This window comes from Cervus canadensis, chromosome 32 (assembly GCF_019320065.1).
Source record: "Cervus canadensis isolate Bull #8, Minnesota chromosome 32, ASM1932006v1, whole genome shotgun sequence".
Classification (NCBI taxonomy): domain Eukaryota; kingdom Metazoa; phylum Chordata; class Mammalia; order Artiodactyla; family Cervidae; genus Cervus; species Cervus canadensis.
The window spans coordinates 10105123-10132414 of NC_057417.1; the positions used below are offsets into that span (position 1 = coordinate 10105123).

General features: G+C 47.7%; 1 protein-coding gene across 3 annotated transcripts in view; it reads right to left on the minus strand.

Annotated features, from left to right (window-relative positions):
* Positions 1–3881: 3881 nt before the first annotated feature.
* LOC122433063 (meiosis regulator and mRNA stability factor 1) overlaps positions 3882–27292 on the minus strand; it is a 44216-nt gene continuing 20805 nt past the window's right edge. For all 3 annotated transcript variants that reach the window (XM_043455536.1, XM_043455535.1, XM_043455533.1), the window contains exons 13-27: positions 24998–25078; positions 22539–22775; positions 22292–22411; positions 21434–21612; positions 19839–20059; positions 18976–19118; positions 18675–18808; positions 17385–17587; positions 16659–16886; positions 13158–13388; positions 11041–11253; positions 10027–10087; positions 9817–9942; positions 8332–8502; positions 3882–6460 (exon numbers count right to left, since the gene is read on the minus strand). In XM_043455536.1, the coding sequence (XP_043311471.1) occupies positions 6216–6460; positions 8332–8502; positions 9817–9942; positions 10027–10087; positions 11041–11253; positions 13158–13388; positions 16659–16886; positions 17385–17587; positions 18675–18808; positions 18976–19118; positions 19839–20059; positions 21434–21612; positions 22292–22411; positions 22539–22775; positions 24998–25078 (2593 nt within the window). In that variant the 3' untranslated portion in view covers positions 3882–6215. The remainder of the gene's footprint in view (positions 6461–8331; positions 8503–9816; positions 9943–10026; positions 10088–11040; positions 11254–13157; positions 13389–16658; positions 16887–17384; positions 17588–18674; positions 18809–18975; positions 19119–19838; positions 20060–21433; positions 21613–22291; positions 22412–22538; positions 22776–24997; positions 25079–27292) is intronic.

Genomic DNA, 27292 nt, shown 5'->3' on the forward strand with positions numbered 1-27292 from the left:
TGGACATGAGTTTGAGTAAACTCCAGGAGTTGGAGATGGACAGGGAGGCCTGCCATGCTGCAGTCCATGGGGTCGCAAAGAGTCAGACACGACTGAGCGACTGAACTAAACTGAACTTGCAGCTTGTGGGATTTCAGTTCCCCAACCAGGATTGAATGCAGGACACAGCAGGGAAAACCTGGAATCCTAACCACTGAGCCACCAAGTGGTGATTTAGTGACTAAGTTGTATCTGACTCTTGTGACCCCATGGGCGGTAGGTAGCCCATCAGGCTCCTCTGTCCATGGGGCTTTCCAGGCAAGAATACTGGAATGGGTTGCCATTTCCTTCTCCAGGGGATCTTCCCAACCCAGGGATCAAACCCACATCTCTTGCATCTCTTTCATTGATAGGCAGGTTCTTTACCACTAGTGCCACCTGGAAAGTACTAATAATAAGTGAGTGAATGAAAGTCGCTCAGTCATATCTGACTCTTTTCGACCCCATGGATTGTAGCCTGCCAGTCTCCTTTTTCCATGGAATTCTCTAGGCAAGAATACTGGAATGGAAAGCTGTTCCCTTCTCCAGGGGACCTTCCCAACCCAGGGATCGAACCCAGGTCTCTCACACTGCAGGCAGATTCTTTACGGTCTGAGCCACCAGGGACGCCCATGTGGCCTTTCTACACCTTATTGTTCATAATTACCCTGACTGCTTTTAGTCCCTTATTGTCGCTTGTTGTTTAGTTGCCAAGTCGTGTCTGACTCTTTGCGACCGCATGGACTGCAGCATGCCAGGCTTCCCTGTCCTTCACCATCTCCCGGAGCTTGCTCAAACTCATGTCCATCAAGTCAGTGATGCCATCCAACAATCTCACCCTCTGTTGCCCCCTTCTCCTCCCGCTCTCAGTCTTTTCCAGCATCAGGGTCTTTTCCAATGAGTCGACTCTTCCCATCAGGTGGCCAAAGTATTAGTCCCTTACAGTTTCTTTGCATTCCGTTTCCAGGGGCACTTGCAAGCACTCTGGTGGGGGTCAGGGTGGTCTCAGGTCCCGACCTGTCTCAGTTTTAGCTGACAGCCCACATTTTAAACATGTTTCCCTGGTGATTCTAATGCCCTCTCTGATCTGAGAACCACCACCCGGAAGAGTCTTCCTGTTTGAGCCCAGAGTCCCGCTGCTGTCAAGGAGGCAGGGAAATATGATTGGGCCTGCCTCTTACTCACCAGGGACCCCACACCTGGCGCAGTGCCTGGGATGGAGTGGGGCTCAGTAAAGACGAGACCTGGGAGGTGTGCAGACCAGGGACTCCGGCCCAGCTATGCCATGGAGTAGCTGGGGCAATGGCTCACCCTTTCCAGCCTCACTCTCCCCATTTGTAACCTCAGCGTGGGGGCGGAGGCTTGCCGCTTCGAAGCTTGTTTGTTGACCCTTGGAAGGTTGAGCCAGGGCACCCCTTTCCTCTCGCACTGGGAGCTGGACCTCTGATGTCAGTCACTGACTCAAATTCATCAAACATAAACAAGATGTCTATGTAAATTCATCGATGGGCACTACGACTGGCTTCTGACTGATGGAATTTGGCGAAGATGCTGGGAAGTCATTTCCTTGATTAGATTACATCATAACAAGGCTCCCTCTTAGGGAACTGGAAATTCTCATTGCTGGCTTGAACTGAGCTGCCATTCTGGGGAGGCCCATGTGGCCAGCCTCTGGGGTGGCTTCCAGCTGACAGCCCACAGAATCTGGGGCCCTCAGTTGGGGCAGGAGGGCAAAGGGGAGGGTCAGCAGGGGCCAGTCCTCAGAATCCATGCGCAAAATAGCATCAGTGTCCCCATGCACAAAAGTGAAACAGGGTTCTATTTTAGAACACAGATTTATTTTCTGAAATGTCTTTCTTGATTCCATGTCTGGCCCAGACACACCAGACTCAGCCAACACCGAGGGCGGGGCCTTTGCAGCCTGTGGGTGGGCCTGTCTGCACTCACCGTGACTAAGGTCTGCAGGGAGAAAGGAGGCTCGGGGGGCAGGCAGTTCTCTCACACCAGCCCCTGCATCAGGAAGACTTTCAGCAGAGGTGGAAGGGCCACCCTGACCTCTGCAGCGCCCCTAACTGGTTCACCAGCATGGAATGAGGGGCCCAGTGGCTGGGTCCTTAGCCTCAACTACAGATGTCTCTTCCCCTTTCCTCCTCTGGCCCCTGAACTCCCCATTTCCAAAGCCTTCCTTCCCAGGAGCTGTGGCTCGTTCCCTTCATCTCGCTGAGGGAAGGTCTGGCCCTCGACCTCTGATCTTGTCCCACACGCCTGAAGATTGAGGGGCTTGCTTTCCCACCAGTTCTGTGATTTGCCGACTGCCTCCCAGAGGCAGCCACAGTGTGAGGTGTTGATTGCTCAGTCATGTCTGAGTCTTTGCGACCCCGTGGACTGTAGCCAGGCTCCGCTGTCCTTGGGATTCTCCAGGCAAGAATACTGGAGTGGGTAGCCACTCCCTTCTCTGGGGGATCTTCCCAATCCAGGCACCGAACCCGGGTCTCCTGCATTGCAGGCAGATTCTTTACTGTCTGAGCCACCAGTGAAGCCCAAGGGCAACCAGGTCTCCTCGTATTTCCACCTAAGCTGTGCCCCAAGGCTGCCTAGAACTCTGCTGGGAAAGACTCCACACTTGGGCCTTGCAAGTACTAATCCAAACAAGCCCCTTGGCTCCGTCTCCACTGCATCTCTCCCCCAAGAGTGAGTTAGACCAGGCTGATGCTGTAACCACACATGCAGCTGGGAGACTGGCGAGCGACTGTATGTATGAGCCTGAAGTACAGCCACACAGGAGGGTGTGAGGTCAAGTAACACAGTGATGGAGACCCCGCTGACCGCTGGTTTACAGGGCAGAGTCGTGTTCCTGCTTCTCCCGAGTCCCAGAGCCACTATGTGACCTGTCTCCAGTGTAGACGGGAGCTATGGCAGGTCACTGCTGTGGGGGGTGGGGGTGGGGGCTGGGATGTTTGTGATGGTCTGATGACTCGGACCCTGCCCATATGAAGCAGCTAGAAACCAGAGAAGCGAAGTTTCAAAGCACGAGGCTCCTCACGGAAGAGGCAACACACAGGTCAGCTGCACATCGCAGTCAGTCCTAGAAGGTCACATCTGTCTCTCGTGTGGATGGGTCTGCTTTCACTCTGTCTGTGTCTGCTAGGCTGCATTTCCAGGTGGGAAATACAACCAAGATGAATGTGATGCCCTGTTTCAACCACCAATCGAGACGTTCCAAATTCCCTTGCCCCGACTAAAGGGGCACAGTGGCCTCTCAAGTTTTCCGGCAAAAACTGGCTACAGTGAAAGGTGTTTTGAAAGGACTGCCAAAGGTTTTTAAGAGACCATTAGTGTTGAACTTTAAAAAAATTGCCCTTCATCAAGAATCAATTTATCTAGAAGTTCAAGTCTCTTCTGCGTCCTTTTCAAAATCTTGAAAGGGGGGTGGATGGGTGGGTGGGGAGTAACAGTGGTCTCAGGAAAAGGGCTTCATAATGGTGAAAGAAATCTTTTCTAAATAGGCTTATTCAAAAAGCAAGCCTGGCAGTGACCAAAACCAAGGATGTCTGCAAAATGCATTTCTTTCCCAGGGAGAGAGTTCCCAAGTTTTATAACCAGAGGGTATTTTGTGATTACTGTATTTTCCTCACATGATTATAAGCTGGAGTGAGGCTGGAAACCCCGGAGGGTCCTGACCACAAAGTGCCAACAGTCCAGTCACCTGTTGGGGCCAGATGCCAAACTCAAAGGGGCTCCACGATGCCAGACCCATCTACTTCCCACCTCACAGATTCCCAGAGGGGATGAGAAGCTGACAGAAGTGGGGTACAATCCCTCCCCGCCCCAAACGAACAGAACATTCACTTGGGGAACTCAAGTGTGATGCTTGCTTTTAAAGTTTATTGACAACTGTTTGGTCCCAACACACAAAACAGCACTTGAACCACAAAAGAAGTGTTCAAACAAAGTAGACAGTTGAGAAAAACATCTCTTCCCCCCAAATCAATTCAAAACAAACAGTGCAAGATGGGAAAGGGGGTTTTGGTGATAACTTTTTTTTTTAAACAGATAAATCTGATATATTCTTTCCACCCAGAAATAAAGTATTTCATTGTCTTAATTCTCATACGTCATTTTGTCACATCAATTAAGCCTCTAGATAAAAAAATAGATAGCAACTGGACTGGCCGTTGTGGAGTACATTACGGACACCATGAGCTTTGCACATCTTCAAACGGCGACTGTTAAAGAGTCACGCACCCGTCCCAGGCTCCTGGCGACTCCAGTGAATGGTTCGACCACACCAACACAACAGCGCACAACTCGTCTCTTCTTTGTCTGGTGCCCAAAGAAGCTGCTCTTTGAGGCTGTTCCAAGTGACTTGTAATGGTGCCTTGGGCATTTTTTAAGTCCACTTTCTCTACCTTCAAGCAAAACTAAAGTCCACATGTGCAAATTCAGCCTTACAAAATCTTAGAATAAGGCCACTGATGTTCTCAACACCACCTTCATCATAATGTTTAAAAAGCTTTCTAAAAAAAAGTGCACCTCTGCATTTCACTGACTGTCACACTATGTCTATAGAGGACATGCCTTCAGGAAGACTGAGTGCCACGATGCCTACAAGGCTTTCCCAGGCCCGCTCCATCTTGTTCGGGGCTGTGTGCTGAGAACTGGGACTCGTTGGCTTCATTGAAAAGATTTGGGGAACAAAAAGTCTTACTTGTAAAAAATCTCTCAATAGCCCTTATTTTGTGGCATTTTATCAAAATGCTGGCTATGAAATCAGAGCCCATTTTCTGGCTTTCTAGAAGTTACAAAATAGAATCATTTCCCCAAAAGAAACCATCTAACTAGTGGAAGACCTTATGCCAACAGGTTTTTTGCTGCTCTATGAATGAATCCGCCTTTTTGCCCAACAAATACAACCCATTGTAAATGTCAGGTTTCTCCAGGAGGCGTAAGAGGCCGCCAGTCACCGGATGCCTCAGCCACCTCAAGGCGAAGGTCACTCCACAGGGCAGTGCTCCCTCAAAGGCTGGCTTTCCATAAATGCCAACATCAGACACCACAAAAAAAAACAAACCCAAACATGCTTCCAAGAGCGAGAAGTAACAGTAAAAGCAGACGCTATTAAAAGACACTGAGTTAACAAACACATAGTCACATGCACACGAAGCTTCCCAGCTATCAAAACCAGCTTTAAAATTACGAATACAAGGTTAAGTTGATCAACCTTGGCCTTCCTATGTATAGATAGAATTTCTGCCTCTTCCTAGTGGAAAGAGCATCGATACCGTTCCTGTCAAAAGTACCTCCCTCCTCGCCTCTGATTTGTAATTTATGCATTTGATGCATATTCTAGAAAATCAGACTCTCTTCCCAATGCTGCCTCTCGACACACAATAATGTGTGTTGGAATTCAAATGCTGACTTTTAAATTCATGACACCAAGACCATCTTCTTTTCCTTAACCTAATCCATGTCAAACTGGAACTTAACATAAAAGGGAAGCTTAAAACATCCTTGACTCTCTAGAAAGCTCAATGGAACCCCAAAGTGGAAACATTTTAAAAAATTTGAGATGAAGCCACATTTGTCAACTACAGACATAGCTAAATAAAAAAACAAGGCACACTTACAAGTCACATGGAAGCCAGGAGCCTTCGCATCCAACCAGGACATACACTCCTCCTGCCTTGCCCACCCTCTTCAGTGAGTGATCGCGTAGGATCACCAAACAGACTTTTGCTTCATCTTCTCATGCATTTGACTAATACTGTCTGAACACATCAGTAAACACAGGCTTAGAGACTACGTTACACTACATGTAAGATTTTACCACTGGTGTGGCTTGATGGAAGTAAGACCACTTCCTTCGAGCTGAGTTCTCCCTGCTGTCTTCTTACGGAACACCATTCATTATACTTTGTAATAATTAAGAAAAATTTGTTAAAATATATTAAGGATTCTTTAACAAATGCCAGGATATTTTTTTTTTCCCAAACAAGTGGGGGAGAAAAAGAAAAGAAAGAAAAACTTCAGCTTAAAGCCGCATTCAATGTAAAAGAAACAAAACGTACAGAACATGTCTAAAGATGAAGTAAGTGGCTTCTAGGGGGAAAACAGAAAAGGTTGTGTTTTTTGAACCTGCTTTTGTGTGCAGAATCAGACAGTGTTTTCCCATCCTAATTCTATGTTCAAAACGAGACTCAAAGCTTGGTTATAGGTGCAAAGGAAAAGTTGGCTGCCAATTTTACTCTATTTTTGGGTTGCTTTTTGGCTGGGCTTTCCATGGGGTCCTTGCTGAGCAGCGACTCTGGGGTTTCCGAGGAGGGGCTGGGAGGCGCTGGGACAGCTGCCAACACACCGGGTGAGCTCGGATCAGGGGGCAGGTTTTCGTTCTTTACTGGTACTGGAATTTCAATTTTCTCTTCTTGGTTTAAAATCATAATTTCTGTAAACACAGGAAAGCAAAACACATTCAGTTCTAGGACCTGGCGGCAGTGCTGATTTTCAGTTCCTCTCGTTTCTCAAAAATTAATCCCCGATCCTCTAATTCACACTTTAGCTCTGAGGCCAATACCAGGTATCACTTAAGTCAAGCATTTAAAAACTGCGTCTCTGCTTTTCCTTGAATAACAAAACTTCAGAGACTGTCATTTTGGGCTACAAGTCAATGGGCAGTCCGCAGTTTAAAAATACTTTTTTCTGCTTTCTCTGCCCATTCATTCTCTGTCAGGTAGTGGAGGACCCAGAAAGCCACATGTGACCTAAAGACTTTCAGACCAAAAGGGCCCTGATATATCCTCCTGCTCTCAAGGGATCTAAGGTGGGGGAGGGAGGCGCACGGGCAGGCAGAGATAAGGCGAGAACCACACAGTCAGAAGTACCCTCAGAAAGCCAGGAAGAGGGACTTCCCTGGGGGCCCAGTGGTTGAGAATCCCCCTGGCACTGCAGGGGACGCAGGTCTGACCCCTGCTCGGGGAACTGGGATCTCACAGGCCATGGGGCTCCCGAGCCTGTGCACCACAACTGGAGTCCGGGCGCCACAACGGAGGGTCCTGCACGATGCAGTGACGATCCCGCGTGCCACAACTAAGACCCGACAGAGCCAAATAAATACACAAACATGTATTTTTTAAATTCCAGGAAGAGAAGCAGCCCGGTTTTCCTGCAACGCCCACAGACTGTCTTTCTCTGGCTGAGCTGCAAGTACCGATGATTAGCCCGCTGTGTGGCCAGAGCCACGTCACTTGGAAGGGATGTGTCCTGCACCTCGGGCTCCCACTGCGTGTGCAAGGGGCTTCCACACCGAAGGTTCACAGAGGCCCAGAGTGACGGCAGGGACGCAGAGCCTCAGCTCAGCTCTCAGGCTGACACTCTCGGGGAGAAATGATGGACAGACCTGCCAACACCACTCAAGATTATTTCTCTCCCCATCACACAGGGATGGCTGAACTCAGTACGCTATACACACCGAGGTTACACCCACGGAAGAGCTACCATCAATTTCCTATCAAGTCTACGCTTGCAGGGACACCACCCCTGCCGTCGCCACAGCCCAGGTCCACCCAGCAGCCAGGGAGGTTCACGTCTCCCTACCCATCTTCCAGACAAACAGCCTCTTTCAGGTTCTTTCTCTGGGAGACGGGGCCAGAGGCTGGTAAGAAGATTGAGGCCTGTGGTCAGCAGCGTCAGCAGAGCAGGGAAGGACCCATCATGACAGAGGAGACGCTGGGGGAAGGCCCTCCTTGGACACGGCAGGCAGGCCAGCCTCTCGGGGGCCGGCAATACGGCACGAAGACGAGAGACCGGGGCTCCAGTCCTGGCTCTGCCCCTTCCTGGCCGGCCAGCCTGGGGCCCGGGCCACCTCTGGCTGTGGCACAAGCTGGGCTTCAAGCCGCAGATGCCCCCTCCCTCCCCTGCTCACAGCCCCCTGGAGCCCCAGGACCCTGAGACCGTCAGCTCGTGTCTGGTGACGGGCGGGGGTTGCCCCTGGAGCTGCTGTGCTTTACAAAGTGGGGAGCACAGCCCGGGAGGCCCCCGCGTGCTGCTCCGTGGGTGCCCCCTCCAGCCAGGCTGCAGTGCCCTCAAGACCACTGTCGGGCCCTGGCCTGCTGCTTCGCCAGCACCTCAGGCTGTGAGCCCAGCCCCGCAGGAAAGCTGACAGGACAAGGGTCTGGAATAATCCTCACAGGTATTTTGTGCCTGAAAACGTAGAGTCACTCCCTACTTGCATCACACAGTTAACATCTTGCCGTGAAGTGTTTGCTGCTTGACTAAAGCCACAGAGAACCCGCCCCGCAGTGACACAGAGTCTCCTACCTGAAGGCTCCTGAGGGTGCTCCTCAAACCAGATGAGATCGGCAGCCTGGAGGACCACGGGATCCGGCCTCAGCTGCGGGGACGGCAGGCAGGAGGGGACGGGCGCGCACAGGAGGTCCACCGGGGAGTCGTTGGCCAGCCGCAGGAGCTCCTGCTCCGCAGGATGGGGCCCTGGGGGAAGGCGGGCGGGGCGGGAGGGGGCTGCTCAGGATGAGGCGGCTGGCCCAGGCCTGAGGCTCGCCTTCTCCCTGACTCCCTGAGGTCAGGAAGTACTCAAGAACGCAAGTTAAAAAAAAAAAACCCATTAACAGAAAGGTCTGAGTCCTCTCTTTGGTAAGTGAAATGCCGCAGCCAGGACCGCCCGATTTGTGTTCTTATGAACAGCAAAGGACAATTAAAAAGCCCATAGTAAGCACCTGAAAGGCGCAAACATTCAGAATTAGAGGACTCGGGTCCCAGTTCTGTCGCTGCCTCCCTGCGCACTCTCAGGTAAGCAGCTACTTCTGGAATTTCAGTTCTCGGTTAGGATGCAGGTGACCGCTGAAGGCTGTGCTGACAGCCTGAGAGGACGCGCCTCATCCAGGTGCTTTGTGGAACTGTAAACCACTCCAGGGCTGATCACCCGATCAACACAGGGCACAGCAGAGCCTCTAACTATTTAAAGCGACTCGCAGAGCCCCAAGATAAAGTGGCAATGGGCGCACAAGTCAAGGGAGCTGATCCCCACCTCGTACACAGAAAGTGCCACATAAAGTCAGGGTGCCTCAAGGATATTCCTCAGTAACACTAGTCCTGTCAACTCTTTCCCAGGGAAGTCCTACGACCCAGACTCCCCGACACAACTTCAGTCAGGGGTCAGGTTCCACAGCCCCCTTCCCCGCCAGCCCCTGACCTTAGCCTTCTGTGTCCTTGCCCTGGCCACTCTTGGCAAGAATCTTGGGAAGTCAGTTTAGAGAAATCCCCTCGTCCTTGATATCTCATCAAGCTCCTCATTCCACCCAATCCCAACCTTTGGGGTCTAAGAACCCTCTCAGGTCGGCTGGAATCCCCCGAGCCTGACATCCTCTCTTGGGAGTTTCCCGGTCACCGACGCCCTGGCTCTGCTCCTTGACTGTAAGCGTCACTGGTCCTTGCCTGAAGAGCTAAGCTCCATCTCCCTTTCCGAGGGCAGCAGAGCTGATCCCACTGCAACTGTCTTCAAATATTTTAACAAGCGTCAGAGTCGCTTTAACATCTGAACACGTCTGCCATACTGTTGTGACAGGGGCTACCAACAGCCTTCAAGAGACTTAACTGGTCGGCCATCAAATGCAGGCCAGTTTTCTCTGTTATTAACCAAACACCAGGCTCCTTTGGGAAATATACCAACGCTTCCCTTTAAAGAATGAAGATGGTCCTGCGTGTCATCCTTTCCCCTGACCCACTCTGACTCCACCCCAAGCCCTGTCCTGGAAACATCACCAGCTTTGGTTTTCCCTCTCTCACCATCGCCACCCACTCCGAGTCTGAGTTCCGAGGCCGGGGGAGACTCGGGCACCTCCAGGATGCGCTCGGGAGCTGAGGGCTGGGTCTCGTGACTGGCAGGGGGAAGACCGAGTGAACTCACGCGACCTGGAGGACAGAAAACACCCATCAGAGGGGGAGCAGGTGAGAGACCCAGGGCTTGTGAAGGGGGCAGGGATGGGGCGTACTTACTTTTCATGTCATTTTTTAACACTACAATTCTCTTATGACCATGTCCTTTTATCCAGACGACCTGCACACAAGACATACTATTGGTTATGAAGTGGAAAAGGAGGGGAAATAAACCCTAAAGTTATATGTTTGGTAACATACTTAAACATACTAGGATTTAAAAAGTAATGCCACAAAAAATTTTTCAGCACTTTGTTTTAAAGCAACAGAAGATGGAAACACACGCCCCTTATAAAAGCTGTGTAGTCGTAGAAATCATGAGATTCAGTTTCACTCCTTATGGCTCTAAAGACATCACCTCCCAAATACCAGCTCTGGTATATAAATGAAGTTGGTTCTCACAAGGGAGCTCTTACCAGCTTCTCCAGATACTACGTTTACATTAAAAAGAATGAATGGCTCCCCCATGCCCCTCGAGCTAAAGCTCACTAAACCTAAAACAAAGACCCCTACCTAATCACGCTGCCCCCGCCTCTGCCAAGAAAGGGGCGGCAGTGGCCCGTGGTTCCCAGCGCTTCCCCTCACGGGCTTCTGTCACCAAGTCCCTCACCTCGGCTCTCCAGCTGTCCCAGCCTCGTGTCCTCTCCCACTTCAAATGTCAGGCTCCTCCTCCCCTCCTGGTTCTCTCCACTCCTCCACGGATGGCAACCCCAGGCTCCTGCCCTCTCCCCACGGAGTCCCCCGCCTCCATAACTGAGGCAGGCACCCGCTGCTCCCCCCCAACTTCTCACTGCTCTGCACCTGTGCACAATGCCCGCCCCCTCCCCTCTTCATCGCGTGGTTAATCAGCTTCTGCACATCGTGAGGACTCTGCTCTGGGATCCCTGGGCCTGGGGGTGAGCCCATGCCTGGTCCTCCTCTGATGATTTTAACAAAGGTTTGCAGAATGAAGAAGAAACACTAAAATCATTTTTTTTTTTTTTTCGGCCAACAGTATGTATGTTAGTTCAAAATGCCTGCCTTTTCATTCTGTCCAAGAGAGGACACCCTTCAAGAAACTCAGAAAACTCCCACCTGCGGGATGGCTCCCAACAGCTCCTCCACACTACCGAAGCCGTATGTCTTGGGCTGCAGTGTTTCTCCGACATACTTGGTATAGGCCATGGAAAATTCATGAAGGAAAAGCTGCTGGTAGTGGTAAGTATGAAGCAAAGACCGAACGTTCTTGGCAAACAAATAGAGACTTGTGAGCTTCACGCACTCCTCTGTCTTGTCATTAGTAAAAACCTGGTCCAGGAGAAAACAGCAGTATTAGAAACTTCCAGAGTGACAGGTCCTGCCTCCTGGGAGAGAGGGTCTCTGAGAGTGAGGAGAGATGCCAAGTCAAACTTGAAAATGGGTCACAGGCCAGGGAGGAGGGGAGCCTGATTCAAGCATCTCCTCCAAGAGAGGACTATAGCCTTGAGCAAACTCTAATTCTGTCTGCAGGTCTCCGGCAGCAGACGTCTGAAGAAATGGTATGTCAGAAAGCATGGAAACTGGTAAACTCAATGAAAGGAGGCAGTGAAGAGGGAGAGCGGACCCGCAGGCAAACAGAGCGGCAGCAGACAGTGGGGACTGAGGCCACCCACCCTCATCTCCCCAGGGACCCTGGGATGCGGGGCGACGACTTCAGTGTCCTTTAAACAACAAAAGCACAAAACTCTTCTGTCCTCAAGAAAGTAAATGAACCTCTTTACATAAGACTTTCAGTCTTGAACTTGCCCTCCCTGGTATCTCTGAGAGAAGGGATCTTTCCCAGCCTTAGCTGGCCAGGGAAAGCCTTTTGTCCTGGAATGTCATGTAACTAGTGTTCATACATTAGTTCACACTTGTTTTGATGTGTGTCCAACCCTTTCGTGACCCCTTGGACTGTAGCCCGCCAGGCTCCTCTGTCCACGGAACTCTGCAGGCAAGAGCGGGTTGCCATTTCCTACTCTAGGGGAGCTTCCTGACCCAGGAATTGAACCACCTCTCTTGCCTTTCCTGAACTAACAGGCTGATTCTTTACCGCAAGCGCCACCTGGGAAGCCCTAGGTGTCCTTTCCATATAGGAAATTCACAAGAGTGTGGATTTATAGCCATGGGGGCTGAGAGGGACACCCAGAGCAGGGGGAATTCTTGTCAAACAGACCTAACAGAAATCTTGCAGAAGGCAGGCTAGGATGATCAAATAACAATGGCGGTAAGTTCTCTCCAAACTGGGCGAGCAGGCTCACCAGGTATGGTCTAGAAGGTGGTTAAGGGAGCTTGATTAATGTTTGCCCAAGGAGAGAGCTTTTAAATTATTTAATTATCAATCGCGTGGTCATATGGCAACAATCATTTTCTTACATCGCTGATTTAGTTAATATCCTAGTTAGAAACAATTTCTTTGGGGGGACTATATTAGGTTTCTGGTATTAAAGTTACTTTAGGTTCATAAAAGAAGTGGTGTGCTTCCTTTTTTTTTTTTTTTCCCAGGTGACCTAGAAGAGGTTTTTAAAAAGTTGGAGTTATTTGTTCTTTAGGTGAGCTGAAACTCAGTTCTTAACCCATCTAGTTCTGGTGCCTTTGGGGTTTTGGGGTTTTTTTTTTGCCATACCTCAGGGCATGCAAGGATCATACTTTTCCTGAGCACACCCCCTACAGTGGAAGCTCAAAGCCCTAACCATTGGACTGCCAGGGAAGTCCCCCTGGTGCCTTTTGTCAGTAGTAAAATTTCAGTGATCTTCAGTCTCGAAAATTCGTGTTAATTGGTCTAAGTTTTAACTTCTTAAAAATCTGGAGTCAATTTGATCTTTTTACTGGGATCTTACTTATTTCTCCTAGGAAGTAAGTGACCACCTGGTGACCATCCAGTCAACCTTCCTTTCTGACCTGCCTCTGACTGGGAAGTGACCTGAAGCTATCACATAAGCCATCTAATTCAGAAAGAGGTGACAGCAGCAGCATCCAGCCCAGCACAGGAAAAAGGCACCTCAGTCCAAGGATCCAGAGGCCGGGGCTCTTGTCCCGGCTTGTCACTTGCTTGGGCAGGATGCCTGCACCTGCCAAGGCCTCTGCTCATCTATAAAACCACCCATCAGTCTGATCTGGACCATTCTGTGATTGAGAAATACCCGATAGAGTGATTTTCATTATGGTAGTTCCAGAATCATTACCATTCATACCTCAACTAAGTAAGGCAGACTCTTCAGAAGTTCGGTCAAGGTCATGAACCCATATTCACAGGGGTTGAGAGGAGTGCTGTGGGTGCTTTCATAGTGTCTCTTGAGCTCATCGACAGAAAGATAGGTGGTTCCCTCCCAAGACATCAACAACACTAGCAGCTGGGCAGTGAGAGCTCGCAGAGACTTGCGGTTGATCAGCTGAATCTGCTTGCCAGATTCCATGTCAGCAACCTGGGGGAAATAAGAACGCACTCTTCAGGACTCAGAGATGGCCCGAGTCACACCCTGTCCATCTGGCTTCAGACTGGCAAGTGAGAGCATCAGAGAAAGATCCGTTTTTCTGCAAAACTGAAGTACAGTGAATGGGTTTGCTGCAAGTTCTTGGGGACCCCAGACCAACACTATGGACCAGCTGCAGCAGAACCTGTTCTCTCCTGCTCTGCTAGGCCATAACCGGAAACACCCATGGACACCATCACTCCTCCAAGAGAAGAGACCAGCCTGCTGACACCCACTAGCACAGGTTATGGATTAAGGGTTGGTGTTCTCAGGGAGCAGGGGCTGGTGAGACTGCAGTGACCCTCCACAGAGCTGCTCTGCACGCGACTCGCCCCAAGGGTGTGTCCCAGGGACTGGACACAGGAGGTGACAGAAGGCCTTCTCTGTCCAAAGGCAAGCAGCATTCCTCTAGTCCATCAGTGAGGAAAAAACGGCTGGTGCTTTCACGTCTGACTGGATGTCTACTTCATAATTTTTTTTTTCAGATTCTCAAGGAGATAAAGGGTTTAACTGATTCACTGCACAGGGAGGGAAACCCTGTGAAAGAGACACAGGTTATCATTTGGGGACCAAATAGCATGTGAAGAAATAGGCATTTGGTGACTGAGACCTGCAGGCCTTGGTCAGGGGGCAAGTCTGTGACGTGAGTCATGCCTGGAGTGAAAGCAGGCAGAGCTCCAGGACACACACTGCTTAGGCACGGGCAGGCAAACCACTGCCCACCGTTCTGGCCGTTTTCCCCTTTAGCTGACTTCCAGCCAGCACCATGGTCAAGCTCAGGGGCATTGGTCCCTCAAAGGCAGAGCATGGGGGCAGCACTCGGCGAGCCAGTCCAATGCCAGTGTATCTTTGGTGCCGACGCCCACCCAGACACAGGACAGGAGGCTGGTGGGTGGACTCTGACTCCACTCATTGTGGTTATGGATTCAGATTCAGAACTGCAGATTGCCTCAGCAGACCTGGGGTTTAATCAGTCAACAGATCCAGGTCCAGGGGACTCAGTTATCTTCTCAGATTATCTGCCTAGATCATTATTAAGGATTCTTGACCTAGGCTACACCCTGGAATCACCTAGTGAGTTTATAAAAAATGCCAAGGCTCAAAACACACCTGGCCTCATTCTCTAAGAATGAGAGGCCTTGGCGTTTCCCAGAAGCCCCCAGGAGACCACAGGGCACAGCTGGGGTGGCGCTGGAGCTGCTGCCGTTTTTCCCCAGCTTCACCGCTCACACCCGATGCCCCAGCTGCTGGCCCTCCTTCATCACGGGTGGTGGTCATGGCCTAGGGTCTTCGGTCCACTGAACACCACCACTGCCACTGTCCTGAGCAGATGAACACTTGGGGGCCTGTCTCACAACAGGGCTTTCAGTTTCTCCACATTCTCATCTCCAAAGACATACTCTTCTACTCTGTTCCACTCCAGACCCCAATCCAGGCCACAGTGGCAACCTTACCACTGCCCACTTCCAGAATCACTCATTCAACCTCCCCCGCCCACCACACACACACACACACACACGCGCGCATCCTGACACCAGGGTGGGAAACAAGAAGGTGATGTGAATGCTCAACTCTTATGCTTCTTCAACTCTGCCAGCACAGACTCCTATTTCGTCCTGTTCAAGAGCCCTCAGCTTTCTTCACTTTGCTCTTTAATCCATCTTGGCACTGGCAGGCCATTAGTTCATTAACATTCTTGTCAATACTCTACACTCCTTTGTCCCTAGGCCTTTTCATTGCACCCCTCTGGCAAAATCCCACCTTGAACCGTCTCTCCCCCCATCTCTAAGCAGCTGCGCTCACCTTGCATATAACAGAGAACAGCTCTCAGAAGGGGACTCCCTCCTTGGCCTGGTGACACACACCAAACTCGCCCACATCTGAAGCTGCCCCACTCTGCTTCCCTTCCATCAAAATTTTAACCTCAGAGACGTGCCTCTCTCCACGGAATGCCAATGCCCACAATTCTGGCCTCCTCGGGACCCCCACCCCATCACCCCTCCTCTCCTGGGTCGGCCTCTCTCAGGCAGCTCCTCCGTGGCAGCTCTCAAACACGCCAAGCCTCCACGACTGGAAAGAAGACCGGCCGGAACTCTCACTGGCTCACTGAGCATCACGGTCTCTCGCTCTTCTCCATCCAAGCAAACACGCCAAAAAGCTGTCAGTGACCTGCTGCCGATTTCGTGCCTCCTCATTGCTCAGCCCACTCCGCGTGGCTTCCGGCTCATGTCACCCCGCCGCTGCCCCTGCTCTGGCCGGTGGCACCTGTACCCGCCTGCACTCAGGCTGGCCCCAAGCTCGCGGGGCTCCTGCCGCACCCGCCCTCTCTCGGGAGCACGAGGAGGTGCTGCCAGCTATCCCTCCTCCTTGGCCTTGGCCATTGCCCCCTCCAGAGTCCTTTCTGTTCTCAGCTGCTGCCTCCCTGCCTCCTGTGAAGGGTCTTCCTCCTCTAACTGCCCGGCACGGAAACGGACTCCTCCCAGAGCTGTGACTGGGGCGGCCGCCACTTCACACGTTCTCCTTCCATTTCTTCCTCCTTGCAGTGAGTTTTCTTGGTTCTGGGACAGGGGCAGTCTGCAAACTGTCTGGCCACTCTGCCCAGGGCTGGAGGGTTGATGCAGAGCAGGCGGGGGAGGAAGAGGCAGCCACCCTCTCTAATTCAGCCTCACCAGCACCCAAGGCAACTCTGGGCCCCAGATTGCTCCTAAATCTACTCTGTAAGTTCAGAAGGAAATGCTATAGAACAGAAAGTGACACACATTGGAAAGCAAAACTATACTCCCAATAAAAATTAAAAAGAAAAAAAAAGCCTATCAGCAAGATGGATCTTAAAGAAAAAGAACCTGGAAAGGAGAAGACAGCTGTGATTTCAGTCTCCCCAAAACTTCATAGACAAAGATCTGTGTAGAAGGATCCAGCTTCAGGTCAGCAGGATTAAGACACCTGAGAATAAACACCCTGGGATAAACGGGCGACTGCGTCAGTTCACAGTTACTTTGGGGAGGCTGCTAATAGACCCACAAAGGCAATCCCAAAAATCTAACCTGCCAAACCCAAGTCATCTCTTATGACCCAATAAGGTATTAACAACACAGAACATGTTGCAAAACAGTAGCAAGCAGAGGAAGGTGTAAATACCAAAACACTAAATCACATGCAAATATCCCAATGAGGATTATACCACCACAAATCTCACTCTGTGAAAGAAAATAATCCCGCTACCTTTACGACATGGCAGAGTTTCTGTGTTAAAGCCGAAACTGAACTGACATCGTAGTCTTGGAGACGAAATGTGTAACCAAAAGTCTTAGCGTATTCCTTAAGCAGATCTGTCATCATAAGGCAGTTATCTTTTTGGGACCGAAGGAGTTTAACGAACTGGGCAGCTAGAGCTTTAAATCGTTCAACCTCTGTCAAAGTGAGGATCTTCTCTTCTCCACATTCTAACACCTTGGAAAACACAGGAGGAGGAAACAGAGAATGTTCATGGGATAAACTGGCATGAGAATATACACAATCAAGAACTAAGAAGCACTTCTGTCCAGTTTCAGTTTTGCAGGATTAGAAAGTTCTGGAAATTGGTTGCACAACATGAGGATATCTAACACTGCTGATCTGTACACTTAATAACAGGCAGATAGGTAATGTGTATTTTATCACACACACACAAAATTTTTAAGCACTGTGTGGGTCAATAATGGTGATAGCAGGGACTTCCTCAGTGGTCCACAGGTTAAGACACCACACTTTCCAGGCAGCGAACGCAAGTGTGATCACTGGCTGGGGAACTAGGATCCCACATGCTGCACGTCACAGCCAAAACAAGTGTGTGCGCTCAGTTGCGCAAATTTTCATCCTGTTTTATAGCTCCCGCCTCCAAGGCAAAAAGGCCTGGATTTTTTTTTATTCTCCCCATACTGTTCTGAAAGATAGAATTTCTTCACTTACTTGTAAAATATCAGGTATGGCTTCAAAAAGTTCAAGTAGTTTGGTAAAACCATAGTATGCAAGTTTGCACTGCCGGCCAAAGTGGTGATGGTAAGAGGGGATAAACTTATTAAAGGGCATCCGGAAATGGGGTTGATGCCGCAGCAAATCCACAACATCTTTGGAGAACTGTTTTGTCCTTTCTATTTCATCCTGAGTACGTTCTTAAAAAACAAAACAAAAAACCCACAAACCACAATTATCTTCAACCTATTTGTATTCACATTATTAGTGTAGTCAGTCCTATGCACTAGACTATAAGAGATATCATCTTTGCCTTCCAAACACAACCTAAAACACTCTCTTCTCTCTTTCCAGATGGTTTTCAAATTTGATCAAGGGCAGAACACCAGGAACTCATGATACACACATGCACACATACACACCTATGTGACTTCATCTCACAAGCTAGAAATAATCTGTCTAGCCCCTCCGCCTCCCCACACCCGCTCCATATATATGAACATGACATACATATCTCTGTACTTGAAAAAGTAATCTAGAAATTATTTTATTAAATCACACTTCTGAATATTCACATACTTTGTTTATTCACCTGCCCTTCAGTTAAAATTGCGAGTAGCAACAGGCACCAAATGTTTAACAAAAATACAGGGGAGAAATGTTTTAGATGTATGTTTCTATTAAATTTTAAATTAGGATTACAGAAACACTGACCACAGTCATTTTAGCTTTGGAACACTATGACTTCATGGACATCAGTGTCCTGAAAGAGCACAGTTTAAGAATGTTCCACAGATCAACATGAGTGGAAGAACATGACTGTATACAGATTTCATTCTTCTTAGTTCCCATCTCAGACTTCAGCTGGAACTAGCAAAATGTGAAAGATGAAACATTCATTTGTGTCTTTTTTCCTTCTCAGGTGTGCAGAGGAAAACATCTTAAGAGTGAAAAATCAGACAAGCAACAGCCAGGTAGCTGACTCAGGTGGGTAATTACGGCAGAAGCAGCCACAGACAGGCTAAAGGAGACATTTTTAAAAAGTGCTGGTTATGCCCCCCTTTCCCCTTAGAGTGAATTCTGAAAAAACAGCCTGCTTTTCTTCTCAACAAGTGCCCTCCCCTACTCTGAAGAAGCCAGGATCCACTGCCTGGCAGTGCAGAGTGCACGCTCACGTTCCATGGCATCTCCAGGAACCACGAGGAGGGGGTGAGAGCATCATTGTGTGATTTCCTGTCACAGTGACCACCGAAGACAACCTCCTTGCAGCAAATGTAATGCACGTACCTCTCCTGGGGATGCAAATCACTGCTTCACTATCTTGTTGGGACAAGCAGATGGTGGTATCTGGGATCTCTGATATGATATCAATCAACTCACAAACACCATATTCAGTGACATCCCAGTCCTTTGAGAAACACCTAGGTTTTAATCATGGAGATGGGTGAAGAATGAGAAGCAGTACTTGCCAAAATCACTTTGTTTTTTCCAAAGAATGCTGAATGAAAAACTTAGATCATTATTCTTAAATTCGGAAGAACAAGTGTCTTAAAATATTTGCTTTTACTTTTTTCTCTTCTCAACTCACCAATGATAAGCCTGTGCGAATTCTCTCACAATGACTTGTTTGCTGGCTTGGGATTTGAGAAGTTTGAGTAGATCCTGAGTAAAGCGCTTCACCTGGGCCCTGTGGGTAAGGGTCAGCAGACGTTTGGAGCCCATTCCAAGAATCTGCAAACCAGATGCTTGGGTTATTTACACTCCTAAGACCTTGGCAGAGCCTGACTCTCTTTTTGATGGCTTGCGCTCTCTCTCCTGTTACTGCCCTCAGGGTACAAATCCTTCTATATACGAAATCTGCACTTTGAAACACAGGTATATAAATGAAGTGTAGGTGTCAGAATGAACAACTGCTCACATGCCTGGGATCCCTTTTCTTTCCTTGCACATTCTCCTAAACAGTCACATGTTATCAGCCTGGGCAACTGATTTTGTCTCTAAAACACAGCTCAAATTTTGCAGGCCGTGTTTGTAAGTGGGAAGCTGTTATCACACTGTAGGTTAATAGGCAAAGACTCCTTAGGAAGCATTGTCAGGCTCCAGTCCAGGAACTGGTCTTGAACTCCTCCATGAGAAAAGGAAGCCCGTGTTACAGCAGCTCCCATGGAAGAGTGACAGAGGACTGTGCTAGGAGGAAGGAGGGCAGTCTATAGAGGTGAGAAGGGAAGTACTCCTCAGAGCACTTAAGAGTTCCTTTTAGGTGGAAACTCAAGCTTTCTGAACAACTGAGAAGACACACGCGTGTATAAACAAAGTTTTTACGGGATGCTCTGCTCTGAGCTGACTTCTCAGGAATTATGTTACCAGCTGCCCTGTTTCTCTGGCAGAGAAAGTCAAAGCCACAGCGGGACATCTCCACTGTTAAACAAATGAACTCTCGGCACTCCTTACCTGCAACACATGAGGCACTGCTTCTAGTAATTCAATCAGCTTGGAATAGCCATAGTCGGATACCCGGCACTGCTTTGCAAAATGATGATGGTAAGATGGGATGAAGTTACTAATCGGTATGACACAGGATGGTTGGTTCTTCAATAGATCGATCACTTCTCTACTGAACTGGATCAGCTGGGGGTTACCCACAGGACTTTTAGAACGCAGAAGCCAAGGGTCTAACATATTTGGGGAGAAAACAGGAACATGCAAAAGACATAAAGCATGACTGCAGCAGCAGAAAGAAAAATAACTAACCTTTGCGTTCCCCGTGTGAACTCAGTAAGGGCAGTGCACAAGACCAAACAGCCGTGTCACTTCCCCACTGCTGAACTCAGGTCCATATAACAGGATAACCCAACTTCTTTACAGACTGGCAAATGCTTTCCCACTGCTTCTTGCCAAAGTGAAGCATACTTCAACGCAGTGAGAACTTAAACGAAGAGTAGTGTGGCAAAGGCCAACAGAACACTGTGAAGCAAGTTTGCTTCAATTAAAAATAAATAAAGTTTCGGGAAAAAATTGGGATTCCAAATAAATTAGTTTCAGTTAAAACAAAAAAAAGGGACTAGTAGATACCGAGGAAGTTTCCAGCTTAAATGGTTGTATGTCAAAAGAACCATTTATAGGGTCTTCACTAACACTTTCCCACAGAAACAAAGTTACAAACGGTTGTTATGCAGGTAGCCCAGAAGGGCCTAATTAACCCAGAGAGGGGCTGCAAATGTTACCCAGAAAACCATGGAAAGCAATGATGTAGAACTAGCATGAGATAAAACTAAGAAACAGGTTTTAGAATTTATCTTGAATGTTCATATGATTAAGACACTGATTATTTATAAAAGTATAAATAATCAGACGGAAGCCTTTGTAAGGGACTAGTGGGCTAATGACACAGGGGAAAGGAGGAAGGAAACAGCACTACACGGGGACCCAAAGGGTGTGCGCCTGAGGGGAGAGGCTCCGGTACAAACAGCTCCCTTGTCATCCTGACCTTTCTTCCTACAGGGACGGGGCAGGGAAAGGTGGGGGAGACGAGGAGGAAGTTTTGGGGCCGAGGTAACAGTGCTGTGCTCAGGTAACAGGATCAGACACCTGCAGCTCCGGGGTAGCCGAAGCCCAGAATCTCATGCACCTCCCAGAGCAAAGGCCCTGGTCCCTGACACTTAAAGAGTTAAATCTATTTTTCCATTGATCAAAGTCAAAAACGTCGATCAGAATAAATTGCTGGAGTAAATACTCACAGATACTTCAAAGATCTAAAAAGATTTTTAAAAGGCAAGCCAAACAAGCTTAACAAAATTAGATAACTAGAGAAGTTTTGTAACTGTGGAATCTGGGTTGAAGAAAAAGTTTTTGAAAAAATAATTTATGCTGGTACTTTCCAAAAGTCTAGTTCTGCCAAACCGTCAGCACTTTGGAGTTTTAAAAAGATCAAACGAGACAACCATGCTGCTTTATGATGGGCACACAGTGCTGCTATTTGAGAGAAAGGCCAGCAGCCTGTACTGCAGTAGACCGTGACTTGAAAGGACCAAATACCTGAAACCTACCTGTGTTTGGAGGCGGGGGCTTGTTGTGAATCCACTTAACTACTTTGACGCCATTCTGTGCGGTAGCGATGTTCACACCTGGCACGCAGGTGATGAGGTGTTCCAAGGGGACGCCCCCGCCTCGGTTTTCCTGCACTATTTCCAGTTCACCAAACTCTGCGGCATAACAATCTGGAAAACTGAAGTGGGGCAGAGGAAAAGGTTAATTAAAATAATGAAAAAAACAGCACCTGGCAAATAGATGGCTGCTTTTAACACATCCATTAATAAATAATTTCTGCTAAGATGCTCATGGTCTGGCTTTGAAAGTTCAAATGAAGTCCTAGAGAGGTGATCACTCTCTCTCTCTCATGCATTCTGATGGTACCAAAAATTCCGGGCAACTTTCTAGCAGAGGGGGTTAAAAGTAAGGTAACCAGGTTCCAAGTTCAAGCTCCTCTAAACATATTGTTCAGGGGCTTTACAGCAACTTGCTACCATGCTAGCCCCTCTATTAAGCCTACCATGTTGCCCATGATGTGGTTAAATGGGCTAGTTAAGAATACTTTTCTCCCTTAAATGTTGCAATCTACCACTATTTGAAACTGTGCACCTTCTCACAGTACTTCCAACCATCTCTTCTCTGTGGAGGAGAACCTCCCCCATGCATGCTGATGTTTCTAAAATTCAGCACAAACAGGAAATGTTCTTGTTGAAATATCAAGTGAAAGGATCCCATGTTAGATACACTTCGACTACTAGTGGTAGCTAAAAAGATTAGGCTGAAGCATGGTACAGTGCGTGCTCTGGGAGAGGCACAGGCAAAGGGCAGACTTTCCGGAAAGAGAACGAAGGCTTCACAATGGCTTTGACAGTCACCTTAATAAAGGCACGGTGCCCTCGTGTGTCTGCAGAAGACTATGGACCTGGGGCGCAAAGGTCTTCAGAGAGAGAATCACAAAAGGAATCTTGTAAGAGTCTGGATCAAATTCGTGTTCACTGCAGAAAAGAGAACAGAAACAGAAGGCTGGCATTTCTCAGCGGTCTAAGACGTTCCCAAGGTAATTCTAACAGATGCTCCACCTTTTACAGAATGATTGTTTCTCAAAGGAAATGGGTAACATACCTGAAATCCTTGTTGGGACAGTGCTGCCTGCAGACAGGCTCGTGATATTCTAACTCTTCAAATATAATTGGGCTGCAGTTTGTCGAGGAGCCGTCGTGAGACTGGGAAGACCCCAAGGGGCTCTGGCGGGCCTGACTGCTGGGTAAGAGACACACCAGCCTGCCATTTCCTTGTTCACGGATTGCAACCGTGTCTGTTAGTTTATACAGATCTGACACATTCAACCTGTGTCCAAACCTAGAAACAAGGAAAAAGAGAGAGAGATGCGGACTTAAAGAGAATATTTTTCTTCAACTGTAGAGAAATGCCTGACCTGTTTAGATAAAGCTCTGTAACCAAGAACGGATCCCTGTCTCTTCAAAAAATAAAACTGGGATAATTCTACTATAAATTCATTCACCATCAAACCAGTAACACTTGGCACTCCTTGCCATCATCCTGGGCCCACTGCCCATTACAGTGATTATATGTATCATTTGGTGTGTACCCTCCGACCCTACAGTCTCTGTAAATGCCTCACCTCAATTTCTGAGATGGAAAGCTATCTGCTATAACCCCTGTCAACTTGGCCTCCCCTTCACTTATAAATCCCTATTACCTCTCATCATCTCTGTTCCCCTCCCTCAGAGGTATTCCCCTTTCCAGCTACTCCTCACGTCCACTATGCTTCAGTCTCCTGATCTACACTAGACTGGACTCCCCAATCACCACTCTGACCTGTGTCTTTCATACATGGAACACAAAGGCGCAGGATCTGAAGGCAGACAGATGTGAGCTCAAATCCTGATTCTACCGTTAAGACCTTAGCCAAGTTATACAAGCAACCTACACCTCAGTTTGCCTGTCTATAAAACGGGGTGACAATCCCTACATCATGGAGCTGACATGGGGGTTACACATGGTATATACGGAGAGTACGCAGCACACAGTAAGTGCTTGTTCAGGGTTATCTGCTCTGACGGTCTCCTCCCAGGGCCCTGTCTGCACGCTCAGATCTCCCTGCAAACATGTCTCGAGCCCCAGTCCCCACCCCCCACACCGCCCCGCTCCACGGAAGCCCAGTCTCCTCTGTGCTCGCTCAGTCTGGAGCTCTTGCATCGTCTCTGAAAGGGAAACAGCTGGTCTCTCGAGAGCCGCCTCTGCTGTTTCACCATGCAGTCTGCCACCCTGTTTCCCTCCAGGATTTTCTCCACAGGACTCCTCGGCGTCAGCTTCCAAGTCACCAGAGGCTGCCTCCTCCTCCGCTCCAAACCTCACACCACCTTCTCAGGCTGTCCCCGCTCCCGATAGCACTCTGGCCTCTGGGCTCCCGCCAGCTTCCAGTCCCTACTGCCATTCCACCCAGTGCTGCCCTCTCTCTGGCTCTCCTTCCATTCCTCTGAGCTGATCTGTTCCCAGGTGTTCCAAGCTCATCTTTAGGCAAACAACTGCCGTATCTTCAGAGCTGACCTCTTTCTTGAAGGAGACTCCACATGTGTAGAAGATCCCCTGAACACTCTTCCCAGACATTCCAATTACTCCCTAAAATTTGGATGCTCGAAGCCAAGATTAAAAACTTACTGTACCTCCTCAACAAGCTTTATTTCTTTTCTATTCCAGCTTAACCATATAACCTTTCCCTCAGTCATCTGGGGCAAAAAACTCAGAATCAAACTGACCTCTATTTTTAACCTTGCCTGCTACATAAAACTAGTTACTAAGCCCTATTTCACCAACATCTGAAACTTCTGTGGTGTCTAGTTCCTCTCTTCTGACAGTGTCTGCTTAGAGCCGGGGCTGGTGCCCACGTTCCGTGTCCCCCTCTCCCCCAGTTCCGTTCACTCCAGCTCAGACACCACCGCTGCCTGAAGCCTTCCCACCACACCTACCCTCTCCCCTCCTTTCTCTGACACTTCAGTGGCTTCCACTACCCATGCGTTCGATCATGGCCAAGTTCCTGGTTCCTTGCACCCTCTGTAACCTCAAAGCATTTTCTCCTTTGTAAGGACAGTTTTCTTTGTTCTATACAATAAATGGTGACTGTCTTTTTCCCTTCCAGACATACCCCCCACCCCCAACTCAAAGAAATGGGCTGTCTTCCCAGCTCCGCACCCTCCAGAGCCTTTCGCTCCACTGGCATTTGCTGAGTGTCTGCTGAGCGCTGAAGACTCAGTATTAGGTCTGATCCAGGGCCTGCTGTCCCAGAGCTTACAGTCTAGAAGGTGCCTGAAAATGTTCACTCAATGAATAACAGAACAAATCAGCCAAGTGGAAAAGATACAAGTTCAGCTTTAGGGACTGAGGTCTAAATTTACTAAAAATAAAAGACGTTTTTAAAATGTGTGTTTTTAAAACTGGACTTCCAATCTGAACACCACTGTCTTGGTCTTATTTCCTCCACCGGCTCCCTAAGAGTTGCTACCAGGGTAAGTCGCCCATCAGCACTGGCTGGATCAATGAAAGCAACAACCTTCACTTACTTTTTTTCATAGATATCTGTAAATTTAAAAAGAGGCAGACAACAGGCAGGAGCATCCTGAAGAATGGACATTGTTTCTGCGCTGCAAGAAAAACGGTTAGCCCATTAGAGAACAGACGTCTTCCTCTCTGTTCCACGTTGTTTTTAAAAACAAGAGTTCATTTAATTACCACAATGTGTACACAAAATAAATATACTCATTTATTCTCAGAGTTTGAGCTTCCAGAAAAACTTAAAAGAATGGACTTTAGGAACACGGCAATTAAAGAACACTTAATTATACACTGGGACTTTTATCAGACTCAAGCAGAGCTTTCCACACCTGTGTATCAGAAAGCAAAGGGCAGATGAGCCTGTCTCCTGCCACACTGAAGTTCTATCAGAGAGATGGAAGAGGACTCCCCACAGCTGAGGATATACAACTGAATACACTTTAAGAGTGACTGGCTTTGCAATCTAAACAAGATGAAAAGGCAAAGAAATACCCAACAGGTAAAGGAACATGAAAAATGCCCACCAAGTCAAACAAAAGAGGAGGAGATAGGGAATCTACCTGAAAAAGAATTTAGAATAATGATAATAAAAATGATCCAAAATCTTGAAAACAAAATGGAGTTACAGATAAATAGCCTGGAAACAAAGATTGAAAAGATTCAAGAACTGTTTAATAAAGACCTAGAAGAAATAAAAAAGAGTCAATTAAAAATGAATAATGCAATGAATGAGATCAAAAACACTTTGGAGGGAACCAAGAGTAGAATAACGGAGGCAGAAGATAGGATAAGTGAGGTAGAAGACAAAATGGTGGAAATAAATGAAGCAGAGAGGAAAAAAGAAAAAAGGATCAAAAGAAATGAGGACAATCTCAGGGACCTCTGGGACACTGTGAAACGCCCCAACATCCGAATCATAGGAGTCCCAGAAGAAGACAAAAAGAAAGGCCATGAGAAAATACTCTAGGAGATAATAGCTGAAAACTTCCCTAAAATGGGGAAGGAAATAGCCACCCAAATCCAAGAAACCCAGAGAGTCCCAAACAGGATAAACCCAAGGCGAAACACCCCAAGACACATATTAATCAAATTAACAAAGATCAAACACAAAGAACAAATATTAAAAGCAGCAAGGGAAAAACAACAAATAACACACAAAGGGATTCCCATAAGGATAACAGCTGATCTATCAATAGAAACCCTCCAGGCCAGAAGGGAATGGCAGGACGTACTGAAAGTAATGAAAGAGAATAACCTACAACCTAGATTACTGTATCCAGCAAGGATCTCATTCAGATATGAAGGAGAATTTAAAAGCTTTACAGATAAGCAAAAGCTGAGAGAATTCAGCACCACCAAACCAGCTCTTCAACAAATGCTAAAGGATCTTCTCTAGACAGGAAATGCAGAAAGGTTGTATAAACGTGAACCCAAAACAACAAAGTAAATGGCAACGGGACCACACCTATCAATAATTACCCTAAATGTAAATGGGTTGAATGCCCCAACCAAAAGACAAAGATTGGCTGAATGGATACAAAAACAAGACCCCTATATATGCTGTCTACAAGAGACCCACCTCAAAACAAGAGACACATACAGACTAAAAGTGAAGGGCTGGAAAAAAATATTTCATGCAAATGGAGACCAAAAGAAAGCAGGAGTCGCAATACTCATATCAGATAAATAGACTTTCAAATAAAGGATGTGAAAAGAGACAAAGAAGGACACTACATAATGATCAAAGGATCAATCCAAGAAGAAGATAAAACAATTATAAATATATATGCACCCAACATAGGAGCACCGCAATATGTACGGCAAACACTAACGAGTATGAAAGAGGAAATTAATAGTACACAATAATAGTGGGAGACTTTAATACCCCACTCCACAACTATGGATAGATAACTAAACAGAAAATTAACAAGGAAACACAAACTTAAATGACACGAATGGACCAGCAGAACTATTGATATTTTATAGGACATTTCACCCACAATCAACTTCACCTTTTTCTCAAGGTCCCGGAACATTCATCACAGAATAGATCACATCCTGGGCCATAAATCTAGTCTTGGAAAATTCAAAAAAATTGAAATCATTCCAGTCATCTTTTCTGACCACAGTGCAGTAAGATTAGATCTCAATTACAGGAAAAAATTGTTAAAAATTCAAACACCTGGAGGCTAAATAACACGCTTCTGAATAACCAACAAATCATAGAAGAAATCAAAAAAGAAATCAAAATATGTATAGAAATGAATGAAAAATGAAAACACAACAACCCAAAACCTATGGGA